General features: G+C 43.8%; 2 protein-coding genes across 10 annotated transcripts in view; both read right to left on the minus strand.

The window, feature by feature from the left end:
- Ralgps1 (Ral GEF with PH domain and SH3 binding motif 1) overlaps positions 1–20,438 on the minus strand; it is a 325,831-nt gene that overhangs the window by 148,572 nt on the left and 156,821 nt on the right. For 5 of the 9 annotated variants that reach the window (XM_045148099.1, XM_045148117.1, XM_045148083.1 and 2 more), the window contains 2 exons: positions 19,622–19,711; positions 16,837–16,929 (listed from right to left, as the gene is read on the minus strand). The exons of 1 other annotated variant lie outside the window; for it this stretch is intronic. In XM_045148099.1, the coding sequence (XP_045004034.1) occupies positions 16,837–16,929; positions 19,622–19,711 (183 nt within the window). The remainder of the gene's footprint in view (positions 1–16,836; positions 16,930–19,621; positions 19,712–20,438) is intronic. 3 more of the 9 variants (XM_045148126.1, XM_045148088.1, XM_045148094.1) reach the window with 2 other exon arrangements.
- Positions 6,958–7,383, minus strand: LOC123460190 (small ubiquitin-related modifier 1-like). The gene has a single exon (XM_045148150.1). It carries the CDS (start codon positions 7,374–7,376, stop codon positions 7,071–7,073), a length of 306 nt encoding a protein of 101 aa, XP_045004085.1. The 5' UTR covers positions 7,377–7,383; the 3' UTR covers positions 6,958–7,070.

A 20,438-nucleotide genomic window follows, 5' to 3' on the forward strand; every position in this document is an offset into this window, starting at 1 on the left:
AGTAGAATCACAAACTGCAACTTCATTTGAATTTAAGGTCCTTCAGATTTCACAGTTTATGGTAAGCTTCAAGAAGAAATCATCAGAACTACATACAAAAAAAAAAAAGTTACTTGCTTACCCAGAATCAAACAGACAGCAAACTACTTGTGCTTGGGAAAAGAGGTAAGGGGGTGAGAATACAAAAAAGCTGTGACAGGCAACTTTCCCAGTACTAAGGCTCAGAAGTCATGGCACACACTGAAACCTTCTTCCACAACATTATTACTATTTTAATTCACCATGAGGGCAATTTGTGTCCCACTTGACAAATGAGTCCTGCGAGGAAGAGGGACAATGTTGGTGGCCCTTGTTATCCTATCTCCAACACAGAAGAAACACTGCTGAAATATGTCACACAAGAGAGTAATGTAAAATAACAGTGATGACACAGAAATCAAATTCCTAATGGTTAGGGATGTTTAACATTTTCTTAAGTGTGTGTTAACCATTTATAATTCTTTCTCTGAGAACTCCCTATTCAGTTATCTGCTCTACTTTTGGAGTGGGTTGTTTGAATTTTTTTTTTTTTTTTTTTTTTTAGTTCTTAGTGGATTCTAGATATTAGGCTTCTGTCAGTGGTATAGCTGGCAAAGATTTTCTCCCATTCGGTGGGTAATCTATTGGCTCTGCTTGTGGTGTTTGTCTGTGCAAAACATTTTTAGCTTCATGAGATCCCATTGGTTGAGTGATTATGTAATTTTCTGGGCTAACATATTTATAGCTGCTCAATTCATTATAGCTAAGAATTGGAATCAATCAAGATGCCCATCAATGGATGAATGGATAATGAAGTTGTGGTACATGTACACAATGTAATTCTACGCAGCACTAAGAAAAAATTATACAATGAAATTTATAGAAAAATGGACAGACTTGGAATAGATCATACTCAGCAAACTCACACAATCACAGAAAGACAAACACTGCATGGTGTCACCTATCTGCAGTTCCTAACCTGGACTTGTTTGAGTTGCTGTCATACCTGATAGGCAACTGAAGGTCCTGACAATAGGAATGGAAAGGTTTTGGGGGAAAGGGAGAGGAGGAGAAGGCAGGAAAACAAACACAAAATTAAATCCAAAATGAGCTGATACCATAGAAACCTTTATCCTTGGAAATAGCCTAAAAGATATAACCCTCAAAAAGAGTAAGGGGAGAGCATCTGAAAAGTAGGGCTATGATGAGGGTGGGTTGAAACCTAAGCTTAAAAGAAATATTTTCTCTCTCTGTCTCTGACCTGTAACTCCCAAAGATTGGCTGCTACCCACATTTAGCTGTTGATTGAAGATATCTACAAGGTCCCCAAATCAAGATGGCTTTTTATCAAAGCACTTGATTTCCTGCCTGAGGCAAAAGCTAAGACCCCATTGCTGAAGACTTCCTATGCTGCTGACACAGAGCACAGACAGACCTGGCTGGAATTCAGAAGAAAGCCAGTCCCCAGACAGTTAGCCTGTCTAGTGCTGGAAACCACTACATAAGCTAATGGGGGAAAATGGCCAACAAGGGTCTGAGCAACCAGAGGTTTAAGCTACTCAGAAACAAACACCCTGACACAATATTAATGCCAGCGCAATAGTACATACTGCCTCAGTGAGTAACCAATAGCTTTCTAATTAGCTAAGAGAGCTGCTCAGTGTAAAGGAACCCATATCTGGAATTGGGAACCAGATCAGAATCCTATGGAGACAAAGATTAAGTTTTCCAGTATCAAGCTCTCACTAGTCTTTGACTAAAAGAGGGGTTACATATATCAAATTCTCCCTAAATTAATAATGCTTATCCCATTTAAGCTATGTTGAATTCATTCTCCATTGGAGAATCTATTCTTCTTTTTCAGACAGTAGTGAGACTGGAGGAGATAAACTACCCATGGCACTTCAGCCAAGCCACAGCTGAATCCATAGAGGAATAGGGAGATGAAAAGAGTGCTGCTTCCATGCTGTTCCTGATAATCAGCATCAGGGTGTAGAAGACAGACCCTGAGGATACACAACACCTACCAAAGTAGAGATGCAGAAGCTCCTAAGAGCTCATCACTGAAATAGACTTAAAACTCACTCACCATGGCTCAGAGAATTTTGCAGAAGAGTGGGCAGAAAGATTGTAAGAGCCAAAGGTTGAGACATCAGGCCCAGAGGCATTCCCTCCACCCCCCCCCCCAATAACTGACTACTGCCCCCACAATGCATAAACTACAACCCCATAGGGAATACCTGTAACCCCACTGAGGAGCGTGCCCAATGGAATGGGGGCAGGGATGAGGGAAAAGAAGGTACCAACACATGATGTACCCATACGAAACATATTAATAATAATAATAAACATAATAAAAAAGAAATGCAATTCCTTAGACATTTCTGAATATTCCAAAAATTCTTAGGCAAAAGAGATCATAAAAGCCGTGACTACAGATAAGCTGCAAACATGAGGACACTATAAGCTAAACTATGATACAGCTAAAGCTACAATAAAAGAAAAATTCATTGGTTTAAAATCATTTGTAACTAAATAAGAAAGAACTGATGTAAAGGAACTACACAATCAACTCAAGAGGCCAGGAAATGAGGAGAGTGGGAGAAATAAATCAATAGATAAATTTAGAACTTGGTATGTTAAAAAACAAAACAAAACTAACCATCAAATATATGGCAATGGTGACTAAAACCAATAATTTATTTCATAAACTATCAATAAAACAGGTAAAACTTATATGAAAAGGGCAGGAAGCAAAAATATACAACATTAGGATTGAGAAAAGAATCAGTACCACATATATAAAGTGAGCTAAAATTAAAAGGTAAAAATGAAGTCCCTATATGTTGATTTAAAAGTATTTTCAGAATGCCATGTATCCATCCCAATGGATAAACAAGATTCAGAAATATCAGGGTAAAAGCCAAGAAGAACACAGATCTTAGTGAAATACCTGAAGATACAGACAAATTTATAATTTTTCTTACCATATTCTGAGTACCTTGTATATGGCACTTGTCATTTGACTATTAATGAACGCTTCTACTTTCTGGTAATGGTTCTGGAAGTTGTCTCTATAGTGACAAAAACAAAAGGCTCTCCAAATTCACTTGTAAGGACATTAGTATCTTTGCCTTGAGAAAATAACATTTCCTGATAGGTGGAAATATTTTTCAACAAAGAGCCTGTTGCTCTGAATATATTAAAACTGGCTCAGAATTCTGTTTCAATTCCAGTGTCTACCATTGGTATGGAAAGAATTTTTAATGCTGTCAACAATCTATGGGCCAGTGGACTCAGGAGCTCAATACTGAGTCGGCAAGGAATAAAACTGGGGCATTTTTTAAAAAGGTAGTTTTTAATTCTTTATATATCTAATATCAGATTCTGAAAAATGAAAAAGCCACCAAGCCATATCTCCAGTGTAAAATATCAGATGCAATGGAGCTATTGCATGTAACATAAAGAAAAATTATGATTTCAAAATTTAGTAGTTTTTGCCTAAGGTTATTTAAAACCCTATACAGGTAGAAATTAACTTGTAGAAAATATAGTCATGCAAGTAAGTCCTGTATACATGAAAAATGTTGTCTCATGGATACTGCTGATGATCCCATTGGGAATACTGACTAATTTGGCATCCATTTTAATTTTTTTAAATTTTTTATTAACAACTTCCATGATTATAAAAAATACCCCATGGTGATACTGATACTCTCCCTCCCACCCCCCACTTATCCCTTTGAAACTCCACTCTCCATCATACCCCTTCCCCATCTCAATCAGTCTCTTTTTTACTTTTGATGTCTTGATCGTTTCCTCCTCTTATGATGCTTATGCAGGTAGTATGAGGCACTGTGAGGCCATGGATATCCAGGCCATTCTGTGTCTGGAGGGAGCATGTTGTATGTGTAAGAGCCATTTTAAGTTTTTTAAAAAATCTTTGCAAGCAGAGAGAGAGAGAATAAGAATATGGATATGCAAGGACCTCCAGACACTGTAAACGAAATCCAAACACATGTGCCACTTTGTGCATCTGGCTTTACTTGGGTACTATGGAATCAAACCCGGGTTGTTAGGCTTTGCAAGCAAGCACCTTACCCATCGAGCCATCTCTCCAGCCCTGGTGTCTTATTTTAGAAATTATTGACTATGACAGTATGGTACTCTAGCTTCTCTTTCAACACAGCTGCTATATCTTATTGGTTCTCTCACTAACTAAATGAGCTAGTAAATTATTAAGTATTTATTCTATATTTATGTAAGTCATGATTTTACCTTTGGAAATTATCCTTTAACAGTTACACAGACACAAATACACATGTAACCAATATACTAGTGTATGTTTGTGTGTTTGCATGTGTGAGCACATAGATATACACACACGCACACACACAACTTATATTTTCATGGGAAATTTTTCATTATATGTTTACAACACCACATATATATGGTTTTGGGTTTTTTTTCTTTATTAATTAGTTTTGTACTCGGTGAATACAGTCAATTTGGTACCATTGTTAGGCTCATCCATGTCCTACCCCTTCCCCCTGGCCCCTCCTTGTTGAGGTATATGGGTCATGCATTCTGGAGTTAGCCCACAGTTATGGGTAGGATAAATGTCTCTGCATATCATGAACTAACATGTGGCTCTGACATTCTTTCCACCCCTCTTCCACAAAATTTCCCTGAGCCATGTTGGGTTCATTTTTGGTCTGCTTCAGTAATGAGGTGTTGGGGGCCCCTGGGTCTCTGGATATCTGATTTTGTAGGAGTTGATTTTTCTCTGTGTTGATCTCCTTCGCTCTTGTACTGGTACCCGGTTCACCAAGAAAACAGCACCCTTGCTTGTTTCACCAATTGTTCTTAGTTTCAGCCAGGGGTGGCTCTCTCCTTAGGATCTACGTCTTTCTTTCCCAGGGATATGTGGTGCAGTCAGGCAGTCGCCATCTTGGCCAGAAGTCTAGGATGCACTTTCTGGTTTTGTTTTTTTAAGGTAGGGTCTCACTCTAGTGTAGACTGATCTAGAATTGACTATGTAGTGCCAGGCTGGCCTCAAATTCACAGTGATACTCCTCCCTCTGCTTCCCAAATGCTGGGATTAAAGGTGTGCACCAGCCACTATGGCCAGCCAAAAATGTATTTTTTTTCCAAGGTAGGGTCTCACTCTAATTCAGACTAATCTGGAATTCACTATGTAGTCTCAGGGTGGCCTCAAACTCATGGTGATCCTCCTGCCTCTGCCTCCATTGTGCTGGGATTAAAGGCATGTGCCACCATACCCAGCTCTCTCTGGCACTTTTTTTTTTAAAGAAACACAAAGCTGGGTTTCTCTGTTTATTTATATTTATTTGAGAGTGACAAGACAGAGAGAAAGAGGCAGAGAGAGAGAGAGAATGGGCGCACCAGGGCCTCCAGCCACTGCAAACGAACTCCAGGAGCATGTGCCCGCTTGTGTATCTGGCTAATGTGGGTCCTGGGGAACCAAGCCTCAAACTGAGGTCCTTAGACTTCACAGGCAAGTGCTTAACCACTAAGCCATCTCTCTAGCCCCCAAAATGTATTTTTGTGCTACCTATGGCAAGACCATGATACAGTCCCTAGAGACCTTAATTCAGGGATGAAAGGCAAAGATCTATCCCCTAATGTATATATTTGCCAAGGGCTTATTTACAGTTCAGAGCTGGTCTTGGGGTGGAACCAAATGTGCATCCTGTGTGTTTGGTCGGGTTGAGCAATGAAAAGGGTCTGCAAAGGCAAGGAAGGTTTAGAACATTTCAAGAGGGCACTGAGTGAGAGAGAACAAAGTTTATTATGAGAAGAAGGAACTTCAGGAAGAAGTCATAGTAGGAAAGGAGTCCTAAAAAATTACAATAAGCATGAGTGGGGCTGGAAAGGCACCAGAGGCCATAGAACACATGAAAAGTGACTGGGAAAGGGGAGCACAAAGAGTTGTTAAGGGAACAGCAGTTTGGCTAAAATATAGAAACTGTTGCTTTGGTTAAAATTTAAAAGGCAGGGACATTCATGACCTCACAGTTGCTGTCATTACCTGCATAAGACTTAAATACTGAGCCCACAAACATGTTGTCATGGATGATGGAGGAAGGCAAAAAAATGGCAATAAAAGAGGAGGATTGGAAAGAAGGAGTATTCATCAGAAAGGAGATGAATGAGAGAAGACAAAAAGATTATGATCAAAATATATTATGTAGAAGGGGAAAGAGAGCAGGGGGAGGGAATTATCATGGTTTATTGTCTATAATTATGGAAGTTGTCATTAAAAGTTTTTTTTATGGTTTTTACAAATATTGTTTATTTCCATGAAGCTGGTACAGACAGTGTCCATTGAAAACTAATATCCCAGGCCAAGAAGTACAAATAAAATCAAAAAGAACAGTGTTCTTGTATACACTTCGACATGAATAACTTTATTAACTGCTAATGAAAATTAGAACTTTTCTGGATCTTCTGACAGGATCTCTTTCATGTTAAAATGCTTTCTTTCTCAGTAAAGCCATCTTTGGAGTTAGTCATGACCTCATCGTGTCTTTCACTTGACTTCAAACTTGATATTCTTCTTTTGGCCCAGACCCTCAGATTTTAAAAGCAGCTTCAAGTTGAGGAAAGGTCGTTTTCCCACAGTTCAGTTCTCTGAAAAACTTCCATCTCCCACTGAAAATCATAGTCCAGGAGTGAAGCAATCTCATGCTACAGTTTCAGGGCCAACTGGAAGGTCATTACGAATGTTCAAATTGGTCGATCTATTTATCACCACAAACCTGAAAATGCAGTCCTGAAAAAGGTGGCCTCTCTGAGCACACATGAAGTTTTAACAAGGAGAAGGCAACATGAAGGGCGCTGAGGTCTGATCACTAAAAATCAGCACAATGAAAACAACCAGTGATGAATATTAAACACTAGGATTCAAATTACGGTATGTTCTAAAGAGGTGGAGTGCCAGCATTCAATCTTGTTTTGAACACCACATTACAAAAGAACTAGTTTTTAAAAATAAAAAAGGATTGAGGGGAAAGAAAAAATAAAAATAACTAAACCCTTGAGTGACCCCCTGTTTGTTCCTGATAAACTTCAATCACATCTTCTTCCTCCATTCCCAGTTCTTTTGGAGTATGATTATCAGCAATTCTCTGACCTTCAAAGAGAAACCTGAGTGAATTCATTGGAATGCCTTGTCTTTGACAATATGATTCTTTGAGTTTCTTCACATGTGTTGTCATCTTCACTTTGAAGTGAATCTCACTGCTATCCTGTCCAATAACTTTTAGTTTAATGTATTCTCCTTCCTTCTTATCACCCAAGTCCTCAGTTGAAGGTTTTGCCTCCTGGTCAGACATGGTGACAGCCGCTTCACCCAGGGGTGTCTCTGCACAGGAGTGGGCCTCGGGCACGGAGAAGATAGCTCCAAAAGCTTTAAAGTATATTATGTGCATGTATGAAAGTTGTCAATAAAATTTTTAAGAACTAAAAATAAAATGTTAGGGCTGGAGAGATGGCTTAGTTAAGGCATTTGCCTGCAAAGCCAAAGGATCCCAGTTCAATTCTCCAGGACCCACATAAGCCAGATGCACAAGAGGGCACATGCACCTGGAGTTCGTTTGCAGTAGCTAAAGACCCTGGTGTGCCCATTCTCTCTCCCTCCCTCCCTCCCTCCCTCTCCCTCTCTCTCTCTCTCTCTCTCTCTCTCTCTCTATCTATCTTTCCCTTTGCCTCTTTCTCTCAAATAAATAAAATACATAAAGAAAAATAAATAAAATGTTAGAAAGTTAGAAACTTGTTTTTAGCAAAGTTTGGTACTGATTTGGCCATGTGAATGCCAGGTCATCACATGATCACCATTTTGACTGCTTATTCCAGTTTCTTAGCTACTTCAGCTCAACTTGCAAACAGGGAGCCAATTGCAGGACAAGAAACATAACAGTGAATGCTAATCAAAAGGGAAATAATGTGTTGATTGTAGCTGTGTTTTAACAGGAAATTCCTCTGGCCAACTCTTGCGTTTCTTGCGTACATGAATTGGGGCTCTGAACAGCTGGTGACAGACATGCTGCTGTGGCCATGACTGAAGTTGATGGCTTGATTTTTGGGTCAGGAAGTAAGTGTGGAGCAGGGATGAAAACATTTGGTAGTTGTTGTCATTGTCAAAATGCTCTGAAAGATGTTCAGTACCACGAGCTTTCATCAAGCATCACATACCCAGATGCAAATGTCCCCGAAAGTCACCCATTAGCACATACCAACTGTAGTGGTTTGATTCAGGTATTCCCCATAAACTTATGTGTTCTGAAAGCTAGGTTCCCAGCTGGTGGCAATTTGGTAACTAGAGCCTCCTGGAGGCAGTGTATTGTTGGAGGTAGGCTTATGGGTGTTATAGCCAGCTCCCCCTTGCCAGTGTTTGGCACACTCTCCTGCTGCTGATGTTGAACAGAAGGTGATGTCCACCCTCTGTTCATGCCATCATTTTCCCCTGCCATTATGGAGTTTACCCTCAAGTCTCTAAGGCAAAATAAACCCTTTCCTCCCACAAGCTGCTCTTGGTTGGGTGTTTTTTGCCAGCAACATGAAGCTGACTGCAACACCAAGCCTTTCTCTAATCCAGACTCAATGTCTTCCTTTTACTCAAAAGCATAACTGAAGTAAAGCTAACATGCAAATAATGTTAAAACTGTCTGGCATCATTTTCATAGCACTAGAGGTGGTGAAGTAAGCACATATGGCAACTCTGAAAGAAAGAGGGGCATCAAATATCTGTACTTTCAGGCTGGCTGGAAGGCAATGGTGCTCAGGTCATAAAGAAAGGCCTATTTTCACTATTGCCATGGCTGTTGGTTGCCCACCAGAACTAGATGGTAAGACCCTATTGCTAAGGATGCCACATGCTTGGGCTTCAGGACACTGAGAAATCAGGTTGGAGCTGTGCTGTTATGGTGCTAGAAACAGCTATACAGGCTATTAGGGGAGGAGGAAAGTCACCAACAGTCTTAACCAGCCACAGTGCAGCCCGCAAGCTAAATAGCTGGACAGCCAGGCCAAATATGCCAACTGACCCAGTGGTGACATGTCTGTTATAGAGGAAACCAACGCTCTATGGTTGGATTTCTGGCCCACCTAGACCATAGGAGAGAACTCTTGACTGGTACTGAAAACCTAATCTAAAGGTCATAAGCCAGCCAGCATGGTGGTGCACGCCTTTAATCCCAGCACTTGGGAGGCAGAGATAGGAGAATCTCTGTGAGTTTGAGGCTACTCTGAGACTACAAAGTGAATTGTAGATCAGCCTGAGCTATATTTAGACCCTACCTCAGGGGAGGAAAAAATATGGTCATAAGCTCTAGGAGGGAAACTACTACTGTTGTCTAATTAAATGGGTATATCATGTCCACCAAACTACCTTCTAAATATTTATGTCTATACCCATATATTAATGCTACTCTCACTTTTGGTTCAAGAAGCTTCTCTTTTCAGATGGCAGTGACCACTGGAGAGACTCAAAACTCATTAAAGTGCTGAGAAGGACAGTGGAGCATTTAGCACTAAGTGAGACATCTCTATCACACCTTCCAAGGCTCAGGGACTATCATCGAAGAGGTAGCAGCAAGAATGTACAAGCATGTAAAAGAAGGAGTGGAGTGCATTGCAACACTGCTATCTTTTAGACATTAAGTGGCCATTGCAGTCATGTACTCACAGTGGGACAAGTTGAATAAAAAGAAAGTGTTAAGGAAAGGAAGGATGGGGGACAAAAGAGGGTAGTTGGAGAGGATTATGATCAAGGTACATTTTACTACACGTGTGTGTGTGTGTGTGTGTGCGCGCACGTGCATGTGTATGAAAGAATGAAGGTTGTCAGTTTTTTTTTCCCCTAAGGTAGGTTCTCACTCTAGGCCAGGCTGACCTGGAATTCACTCTGTATTCTTAGGGTGGCCTCAAACTCATGGTGATACTCCTACCTCTGCCTCCCGAGTGCTGGGATTAAAGGTGTATGCTACCATGCCCAGCCCTGTCAGTAGTTTTTAAAGAGGAGAGGGGGTCTGTCTTCAGAGATGGTGGCCTCTGCAGCCCATCTGAGAAGGTCCAAGAAGAGCCGAAAACAATACTAATAGCAGCTAACACTTATCTAGCCATTTTACTAGCCCAGGTGCTAAGGCACAATTCTAAACATTTTTCATACATCTACTTGCTTAATCCTCGCCATGCAGTGGAGGCCCACAAGAAGACTGGGCCCAGGGTCTAATAAGAACCCATGTTTTCAGCTCCCAGGCCTTTCATCTCCACCATGTGCCTGGGTGCCCCTCACCATTTTAGGTCACATGCATGCTGATGCCATAGCACAGCTGCATGAGGTATAGGTTCATGAGAAGTGGCAGTTTCTCACAGTTGATTTTCCTCCTTGGATTCCCTGGCTACAGTTTCTAGTACAGTGACATTTGACTGCTGATGGCTAGAGATAGCTTATTTCCAAGATCTCCTTTGGGTGTTGCCTGAAGCAGGGCCTCACCCTACTGAGCAAGCATTAAGCCCTGGCCCCAGATGCAAGGCCTACCATACAGGCTCCTCTCAGTAGTGAATGGCTCACTCCCAAGACACTCTTTATTTTTATTTTCAGCACATGGTGACTTCCCTTTCTTGGCTTGTAGTATGGCTTTGCTTGCTGGTGCTTAACTTGGCATTTTATCCAGAATTGAGTGTGTTCATGTGCTAGAGCAGGACACAGGGAAGCTCAGTCTACCATACTGCCTGAAGGTCCAAAACACAGTTTGTGAAGAGAGCATTCTGGCACTCTACCTCCTTCCTGGAAATCAAAGTCTGATTTTAGACATGCCCAGTGTGTGAACTGTCAAAGGAACACCCAAGCAGAGGACTGGATGGAGCAGGCTATGAAGTGTGTGCCTCGGCCTCTATCTGGAGAGAGATTTGAGCTGGGCCTTTAGAACCAGTCTCCAAGGGCACAGAGGTGATGGCTGAAGCTCTCCAAGCTGGCATGCTCACCAAGAAGAAAGGAATGAAGTCACAGTTCTGGGCAACTCTCACAACCATGGCCCTAGAAGGAGTCAAGGAGCCAGGTGCCAGGAGAAGAGGAGGAGAATGAAGCCCAGGGAGAGAGGTTTTCAATAAGAGCATGATGGACAGTGACCAGTACTATAGCATGCCAAACAGATGAGGGTGAAATGTCAGCCACTCCATGTGATAAGAAAGAACTCTATTTATTTATTTATTTATTTGAGAGCGACAGAAACAGAGAGAAAGGCAGATAGAGGGAGAGAGAGAGAATGGACGCGCCAGGGCCTCCAGCCTCTGCAAACGAACTCCAGGAACTCCAGACACGTGCGCCTCCTTGTGCATCTGGCTAACGTGGGACCTGGGGAACCGAGCCTCAAACCGGGGTCCTTAGGCTTCACAGGCAAACGCTTAACCGCTAAGCCATCTCTCCAGCCCAAGAAAGAACTCTTTAAGAAGCACTTCGGTAGGGCAGCTTCTGCCTTAGAGTTAGCAGGTCTTCCCCACAAGCCACTGAGCATCTTCCCATCTCTGAGCAGACATCAGCCTGGAAAATAAAACATCTGCAGAAACAAACCTGTGCATCACTGGCAACAACACTACTCAGTCTTCCATGCAGGGTGTGCTCCAGCAGAATGGAGATGGAGTCCCCAGTTCCATTCCTATAGGGGCAGAGAAGTGCTTGCAGGACACCCCTGGGGCCTCGAGCGTGAAGGGGAAGGAGGACTGTACAAGAACGTGTGGCATATGCCAGATGAAATCGACAATGTTGATGAAGGATGGCCTGGCATTCAGACTTGAAGAAGGAACTCCGTGTGCCTCGAGCTCTTCTGAGGATCCACCTCTGACAGGATGTGAGCCAAATGATACTGATCTGGAGACTGATGAGGACCCTAAGTTGTACCCAGGGGAGGAAGATTCATATGTATGGAGCAAGTCGGAACTGACACATTCTAAAGGCCCGCTTGGATCACTTGAATGATGCCCCGTGCCCCCTGAAGAGTTAACTAAGGTATCTGATTTCTGAAGAAAGAACTCAGGAAACCAAGAAGCAATGGAAGAACTGCACAAGAGGTGGGCACAATGGCTCAGGCCTGTAAGCTGAGCTTCCTGGAAGACTGACGTGGAAGTGTCACTTGACTCCAGGTGTTTCAGTCAAACCTGTCCTGAAGAACTAACCCTGTTCTATAAAAGAGCAATAATTTCTGAAATGTACAATTCCTTTTATGTAACTCATCTTACATAGAGACTTTGAAAAGGATCCCATTGCCATAATAAAACAGAAACGGAAATAAAAAAAAAGAAAAAAGAAGCACTTCGGGCAGGCTTCTGCAGAATGACAGAAAGGAAACCAGAGGTTTCCTCTGTTGGTTTCCTTGGCCTTCCAGTTTCTCATCTTCATCATCTGACTCACCTCCCATCTAGACCAAGACTCAGAAAGTCTGAGGCCAGCAGCCCAGACCAACCACTGCCTCCTCCACCATGTCAGAGAGGAATGGCCATGGTGTTACTGCTGATACAAGGATCAGAGATACTTTCTGGACTAATGATTCTGAGATCCAAAGAATGGGGACATTACATATCTGTTGGCCTCAGGTGTCTGCCAAGTGCCCATGGATGCTGGTGAATGGGAGCCTTGCTCTCAGATAGCCCCCTCCCAGGCCACTCCCTCAGACCAGGGCCTTTCCTCATCAATGGCAACCTCTTCCATGCCAGGAACTACAGTTTTCATTGTGCTGCTACAAATGAATCAAATTCTCTGGACAAATGTGGCAGGACAGAATCACTCTCAGCATGTGCACAAGGCAAGTAGAGTGTGTGGTACATGTTTGTGCGTGCGTGTGTGTGTGTGCGCGCATGTGTACATGTGTTCACCTGTGTGACATGTGGAGCACTGGACTGTGATTACCATTATAAGTACTTACCTACATTCCAGGAGTTCCCTGCCCCAGGTTGTTCAGGAACAAGCTAACCTCTTCTCAGATCACTAGGCAAAGAAAAGATCCTCACCTCATCTCAACATGGTGCTTCCTGAAGCCTTATCTTCAGAACACATCCCACAGCAGTCTACTTTTAGCTGGCCCCACGACCACTAGTCAACATCACTTTGCTCCTGGACTCTGCCCTCACCTTCTAACTGGACACCTAGTGTCCAGGCTGATCCTCACTCCTCCCAATTTTTTTCTAGATGGTAGCAACAGTAATAAAAAAGACAAAAAACAAAGAGCTACTAAAGTAGATTTTGTCAGTATCCTGCTTAAAGCCTTTCTGTGTACTCAGAATAGAATCTGACTCCTCTCCAGTTTATGAGCCCCAGCCACTTGAGCTAAGAGTCACTTGATGGCACAATGTCTCCTCCCTGTTGGCCTCAGCACTGGCTGTCCCCTCTGCCCCCTCTGCCTGGAATGTTCAGCCCTCATCAGGATGGGGTTGATTTACTTCTGTCATTCAAGTATAAAGCATTATTGGCATAAAAGGCCTTATCTCAGTATGGTCTACAAGTGCCCATCCACCCCTGCTACAGTCTCTGCCCTTTAAAAATAGCATCTTCGTGTTCCTTGTTCATTGTTCATGAATTCAACTAACATTTCTTGATCACCTCTGTGACAGCAGGGCAGACAAGTCCTCACTCCTGCTAACAGTATCTATCTCCCCTAAATAACATAAGCCCATGAGCATTGGCCCTGGGCTGTAGCCTTGGGACCTGGCAAAGTGGAGGCATTCAATAAATATTTGATTTGCAGAACGAATAAGAGCGGCAAGGTAATGTGTACTCAGGAAATCAGAATTGGCTGATACAACTTCTTGCTTAGGATTTGTGGCTTTGAGGCAGCAATATTCCAAAGTGGCCCCAGCACTAGGATAAATCACTCCTGTCTGCATTTTCCTAGGCTGGCCATGACTCCCTGTTGGTATCCAACCAGCACTTATTTAGGTCTTACTGCATACAAGCCTGTGCTCAGTGTCAGCTCATCTTGGTGCTGGCTCTAGAGACCAGCCATGGATAGTCTTGTCCTAGCCAATGATAGACTGACCCACACTAGAAGTCATCCATGGTGCAGCCAGGTGGCAAGTCTCCTCCCTTGCCAATACTGTGTTCTCTATTCAGACTTTCAGATATTCAGGGTTTCAATGCAACTTCTAGGGATAGAGACTAGTAGACAACATTTCTCAGCCTTACTTCCCAAGCTGTATGCATTCTTTGTCTCTGCCTGCATTGACCTGATTCATCACAAGCATCCACAGACTGACCAAGCAGACTGTGGGTTCAGCAGGAATACCAGCTCTGAGAACACAGGGTCACTCGACCTCCTAGAGCCTCAGTTTCCTTTTCTGCAAAATAAGGACTATCAAAGAACTGGCTTCTTGGGTTGTTACAGCCTCTTGCTCCTTCCTGCCCACGCACCTATAAGTGCTCATCAGTCCCAACTTAAGGGGCAAGAGAGGAGAGAGGAAGTAGTTCATTTTGGGCAATTTTTCTATGGCCAGTTTCATGACCAGACATTAATAGCAGAAGAAAATTGCTACTCATGACATCAAACATATAGTTTAGACAACAAATGTGTGCTGCATGGGTACCAGGAATCAAAGAAAAAGAGATAGTATCATGAAGGAATGTCATGCAAGAAAGATGCAGGCATGGAAGCAGGTCTGCAGAGCAGATGGGTGTTCCACCTCATGTTTGTCACCTGTCAGTGTCCCAGGAGTACAGATGGGCCATCCATTCCCCATGGCCTGGAGGCCATGGCTGAGAGGGGAAGAGGATAAATTTGGGATGAGTTATACTCCATGAAGTATACCTAGCCACCAATCTCCCTGACACCAAGTTGACAGATGTCATTCCTATTTCCTAGACCCTGTGTCTTCCCACCTTCTGCCCTGACAAAGTAACCCTCTGCAGACAGGGAAGTAGCCTGGGTCCTACCCCTTGGGCACAGTGGGGGTGGCTTTTCAGAAAAAGAAGAGAACTGAACTAATGCCCTGAATTCTCTGATCCTTGGTGACAAGAAACTTCTCCCTGACATCGCCCTTGATCTCCATATCCATGTATATGTCCACTGAGGTAGCAGAGACAGCAGCCTGGGTGGGGGCTACATTCCAGGCTCCTTAAGATGCTACAGAAGCTTGTTTTCATGGCAGCACAGACCCTAAACTGTCATGCAGGCCCAGCCTCCTGAGCAGTGCTTACCAAGCCAAACAGTGCAGTTTTGGTCCTGCTCTGAGTTGGTACTGCCCATGGTCCCAGAAGCAGACAGTATTTGGAAAACACTGTGTGCAGCTTCATCTAGGGATTTTCCTGTCCCTAAGCGGGTTGCATCTCTGTTCAGGGCCACTATATCTGCTCAGCCTTCACCAGCTACACAGCCCCCAGAGTTTCCTAAAAGTCACCATAACATCTATCCTGAGAAGATTCCCAAACTCAACCCTCTGGGTCACCACACTGTTCCCAGCAACCCAAAAAACCCTGACAGCAACTTTCAATGATGGAAAATTCATCTGACAGAGACTCTCCAAAACACTTTGAAGAAAGCCCCACTGCTCAGATGGTCTTAGAAGAATACAGCTAGCAGCAACTGTAGAGATAGTGGCTTTTAAATTGGCTTTCTATCTCCAAAACCACTGCTGAGCTGTAATTTACCCAGAAGCCCATATACAGGGAACTGCTCTGTGGGAGCTAGACTGTATGCTGGGTACCCTTACTCCTCTCCCTCTGACCCTGGTGGACCCCATGGCCATCCTGGAGAACACTAGAGCTCCACAAAACACTGACAAGACAATAATCCAAGGAGAGAAGGGAAAGGAGGACCATGCTCTGAACAGCACCTGAAGACAAACCTAGTTTCCAGACTCTAGGCTGACATATCTCACCCAACTCTGCTGAGGCCAGATAGTGGGAAAGTTGCAACTTAGAGAAGTGAGGCTCATTTCAGATCACCTACAACATAATTCTGAAGTATTTTAAAGGCCACTGAGCTTTCCAAATAGGAAACGGAGTCCAGCCCCACTGACTGGCAGAGAGAAGGTGGGAAATGAGTTGTGGAAGCGCATCTGACAGTCCCATACAGGCTCTGTCAGCCCTGCGGGACATAAACAGGTCTTGAACGGCTTGGACCACGGTGCTGTAAGAGACCATCGACCAAGAAGGCCAGGGGGTGAATGTTAATGAGCTATGGAAACAGCAATTACTTCCCCCATGTCAGGCGCTGTGCCAGCTATGGAGGATAAAGAGGTCTGAGATATTTTTAAAGTATTTTTACAGCAGAGAAACTTTCCTACAGACTCAATTATATAACTATCAGACTCCACCTCTGAGCTGAAAGTATCCAAAGCCTTAGGGGAAAAAAAGGAAAGAAAAGAAATCATTTTTTCCTACATGAGGGTCACAGGTTTCTCCAGAGAAACTCTCAGCTATATGGCCAGTGACCCAGGGCAGCTGCAAACCATCAGCCCAGAGACTTTCCCAAGAGCAATTCTGAGCCTGACAGAGATGAATGCTGGCCAAGGGGAGGGCAGAAGTCATGTGCTTACCCGGCCATGGTAGATGACGTTGAGGGGTCCAAGAAGATCCCCTTGAATGACTTCTAATAAGCTAAACCACCTTAGTGCCCCCCAACTCCCTTGAACCAAAGTGGTGCTGGTTTATGAAAGCTTTGCAGATGTCCAGAAAATGTTTCATTGACTCACTATCCTTAGCAAAGAGCAGTCAGTCAGAGAAAGCCTGGGGTTTAAGCCCTACAGCTCTTCAGGAAGGAAAGGCCAGCCAAATTCAAAGGGACAGACTTAGAAAGATTAACTTACAGCCCAGGTTTTTGTCAGCCTGAAGATGGGAGCACTTTGTAATGCTGACACCACAGACATGAGAGAATGAAGGTTGTTGAGTTCTAGAAGTTTCTGGAAAAAAAGATATGGAATGCATTATTTTGCTGCTATAAACAACAGAACAAAACATACCCAAGTGTTACCAAATGTTGTCATATTTATGCAATTCAATTATACTTAAAAATATCTCATGTAGAAAATATAATTCTAGAAAGTTCATAGGAACCATATGCTCTTTTTCTCCAAAACTGTCAAAAGGTGAGTTTGCATCTACAATATGTGCAAAATTTCATAAACTGACTCATCTGGTTGCTGGAGAGAAATGTGGATTGAGATTAGATTTAATAAAAATCCTTTTATGTTTTTTTGGATGACTCTGAACTTGCCCCAATAGGCTTCTGTAAGCTAAGCTTTCAGGCATGCCAACAGTATCAGCAGGCTCTGCTGTGATTACTTTAACACTCAAGGAGAAAGAGGCCAGGGAAGATGTTATCAATCTGCGTAACTGTCTCAGCTGGAAAGGCAGAACTTCCCAGCACATGACCATGCCAAGCACATTTGATCCAGGCCCCAAATGAGTGAGAGCATTTGGTGTCAATTGAGGCTCAGCAAGTTCTTTATCATAGAGGGCCACAAAATGAGACATGGGAGAGTTAAGGCAGAAAAAATGTAGTTGCTCTAATCTTGACTTTATGTTAAGGGAATGTGCTAACATGACTGGGGTTCCCATTTCTCATTATTGGGAGGTAGGGAGGCAGTGAAGCCTAGATCAGCAAGCAGGTTCAATGACCCTAAACACCTGGTTCTAATCCCAGCTCTCTCTACTCATGTAAGACACCTGAGCCTTCTGAGGCTTTTGAGCTTTTAATATCCTTGAGGTTAAAATGGGGAAATAATCATGGCACCTATGCCACATGAGATGGCGTGTCAAACCTGTCTCCGGAGTGGCAAGTGCAGAGAGGAGCCAGTCTTCTCTGTCTGGAAGGCTCATCTTCCCTTCCCCTGAACCTTGTCCTGGGTACCTTCAGGACCAGGTGCTACTTCTAACATGCCTTCTGCAATCAAGTCCCCAGATCTACAATATAGACTGCACACTCACCAGTGTGTGGCCACACAGCCCAAGTGTGACCCTGCATTCCCTGTGTCCACACAGCCCAAGTGTGGCCTCTGTACACTGTGTGTCCACACAGCCTGAGCATGGCCCCTGGACTGTGGATTGTATTTGTTTTTTACTATTCTCTCTTTCACCATGGACGACTTGTCCCCGGAGAGCAGGGATAAAGTGTTATCTACCACTCTGCCCCAGTACCTAGTGCAGTGCTACCACACAATTTAAAAAAAAGTGACTAGATGAAAAGCTATGAGCCTCGTCTGAAAAGTTCTGCTCCTACTTGGAAATGTCGCCCTGACCACACAAGTTAATGCTTCATTTCATACATCTTGTAACAATCTCTAATTGTTTCCTGTGTGTAAGAATAGATGCTCTGAGGGAACCAAATTCATCCTAGCATCTGACTTGCTATGTCTGTCCCAAAATTTCCTCCTAGAGCTGTAAAGCCTCTGGGAGATTATGTAACCCACATTTCCTCTTTTAGGAGAGGGAAGGAGCCTACCCAAGATAACACCTTAAGTACAGAACAGCAAGACAATCTGCAGTAAGGATGAAGCAGAGATTAAGGAGAGGACTTAATCCCTAGGTAAGGGGACCAGAACTCATTTCCAAATGGCAAGCCCCAGAGGAGTTAAAACTATACCCCACTTCCTCCTTCTGGCCCAGCATACATCTGATTGACAACAATGTGGAACTAAGCCCAGCACCAATTCCATGTGCTTCAGGAGAACTCACAAGACCTCACGGTGACCGTGGTTCCTAACAGAGTTACAAGCTGCTATCTTTAGCCTTCCATGGGAGGGGCAGGAGAGTAGTCCCACTGAAACACAGCAGACACTCCTGCTCTGCCACTGGCAAGATTGGGCCCTGAGCATGAATGGGTCACCTCTCTCTGCTGCCCCTTCCTGCTATGCCAATGGGATGGTACTGAATGTGACCACATTAACACAGCAGCCACTCCACAGCCTGGCACAGAAGGGCCTCAGCCCAGAACACCTTTGCTAGAGTGCCAGTAGGAAGACCACACATGCACTGTAACGAAGCTATGAGCCAGGCACAACAATGCTGTGCAGAGTGGGACAGAAGGTGGTGGGGTCAGAGCATGGCAAGAAGCTGCCTGGATGTGACAGTGGTGTGAGAAGGCTACAGGATGACACAGGCTGGCATCCAGAGATAAGAAAAGAGGAGGGGAAAGGTGAGGTCTGACAAGCAGTAAGATCACAGCTTGTAAGAACAGGGCAGGAAGTGACAGTAGGGACAGCAGTGTCACCTGGCTCTGGCTTTAGCTCAAAACTAGTGACAATTATGCAGGAAATGACAAGATAATAGGCATGCATGGCTACTATCCACAATCCATCAGCACTGGAAAAATCCAGGGCAGAACTATGAATGGGTTCCTGGACTAACACCCTGGTGAGGGAAATGGTTGCCATGGAATTATGGGATGGAGGAGCATGCTACTAAGGCATGCAAGGCACTAGCAGCCAGGTGGGTCTCATAGCTGGCTCTGCCTGGGTAGGTCAGGTCACAGCCCTCCAACTCCAGCACTGTGTGAATCCTAGAGGACAGGCTCAGAGCAAAGCACTTCCCAAACTATTGAGGAAACAGATATTGACACAAAAATAAATAAATAATAATAATAAAACAGCTTACCTTGGCTATTTTCACAAAATGGCTCAGGATTTCTGCCCTTATTTTTAAAGTCTGTGCTGTCAGAATTTCTCGTACAACCCAAAAACTGACCTGTAGAATCAAACATACACACATACACACACACACCAGAAAAAAGGTAAGTGCCAGACCCACCATATCACCCTTGCCTATCACCACTGTGGGATCTCAAAGAAGCAGGCAGCTTCCAGAGTATGCCTGTGGTCACATGAAATGGAGAGTTTTTTGAGGTATCCAGTCCCAGGTGGGTCCCATGTTTCCTGCACCCCTTCTCTGGCACATACCACAGGGCTGAGAGGAGTAGGCATCCTTTCATCCAGGGTATTACTAAGCTCTGTGACACACAAGTGTCTCTGCAGGTGCTGCAGGGAACTTTGAGATGAAGCAGCCTGGACTCTGCTCAAAAGGATCCAGATGTGGGGAGACGAGATGAGGGGACCATGAATGGACAGGTGGAAAGATGGACAGATGGTCAAATGGTCACATGTTTACTGACAACACACACTGGTAAGTCTGAATCTCCAGCCAACCTCAATACAAGGAAGATAGCACTGATATGTGCACAACTGCAACAAATATGATTTTCCAAAAGATTTGTGACTAATAAACAGAAATAGTTTTCAAAGTCCCACCAAGCCATGAGGGATATGGGTCTACTCTTCTGGAACAGCATGTGCCAATAGCATAGTGGGCAGCTTTGGTGCAGAACTTCATTTGTGCGTGACCTCTCACACCCAGGAGCCTGAGTCTCTGGTCTGTTGGTGGGAATATGAAAATCATCTATCATGGTAAGGTTGAC

The sequence above is a fragment of the Jaculus jaculus genome, chromosome 1 (assembly GCF_020740685.1).
Source record: "Jaculus jaculus isolate mJacJac1 chromosome 1, mJacJac1.mat.Y.cur, whole genome shotgun sequence".
NCBI classification, from domain to species: domain Eukaryota; kingdom Metazoa; phylum Chordata; class Mammalia; order Rodentia; family Dipodidae; genus Jaculus; species Jaculus jaculus.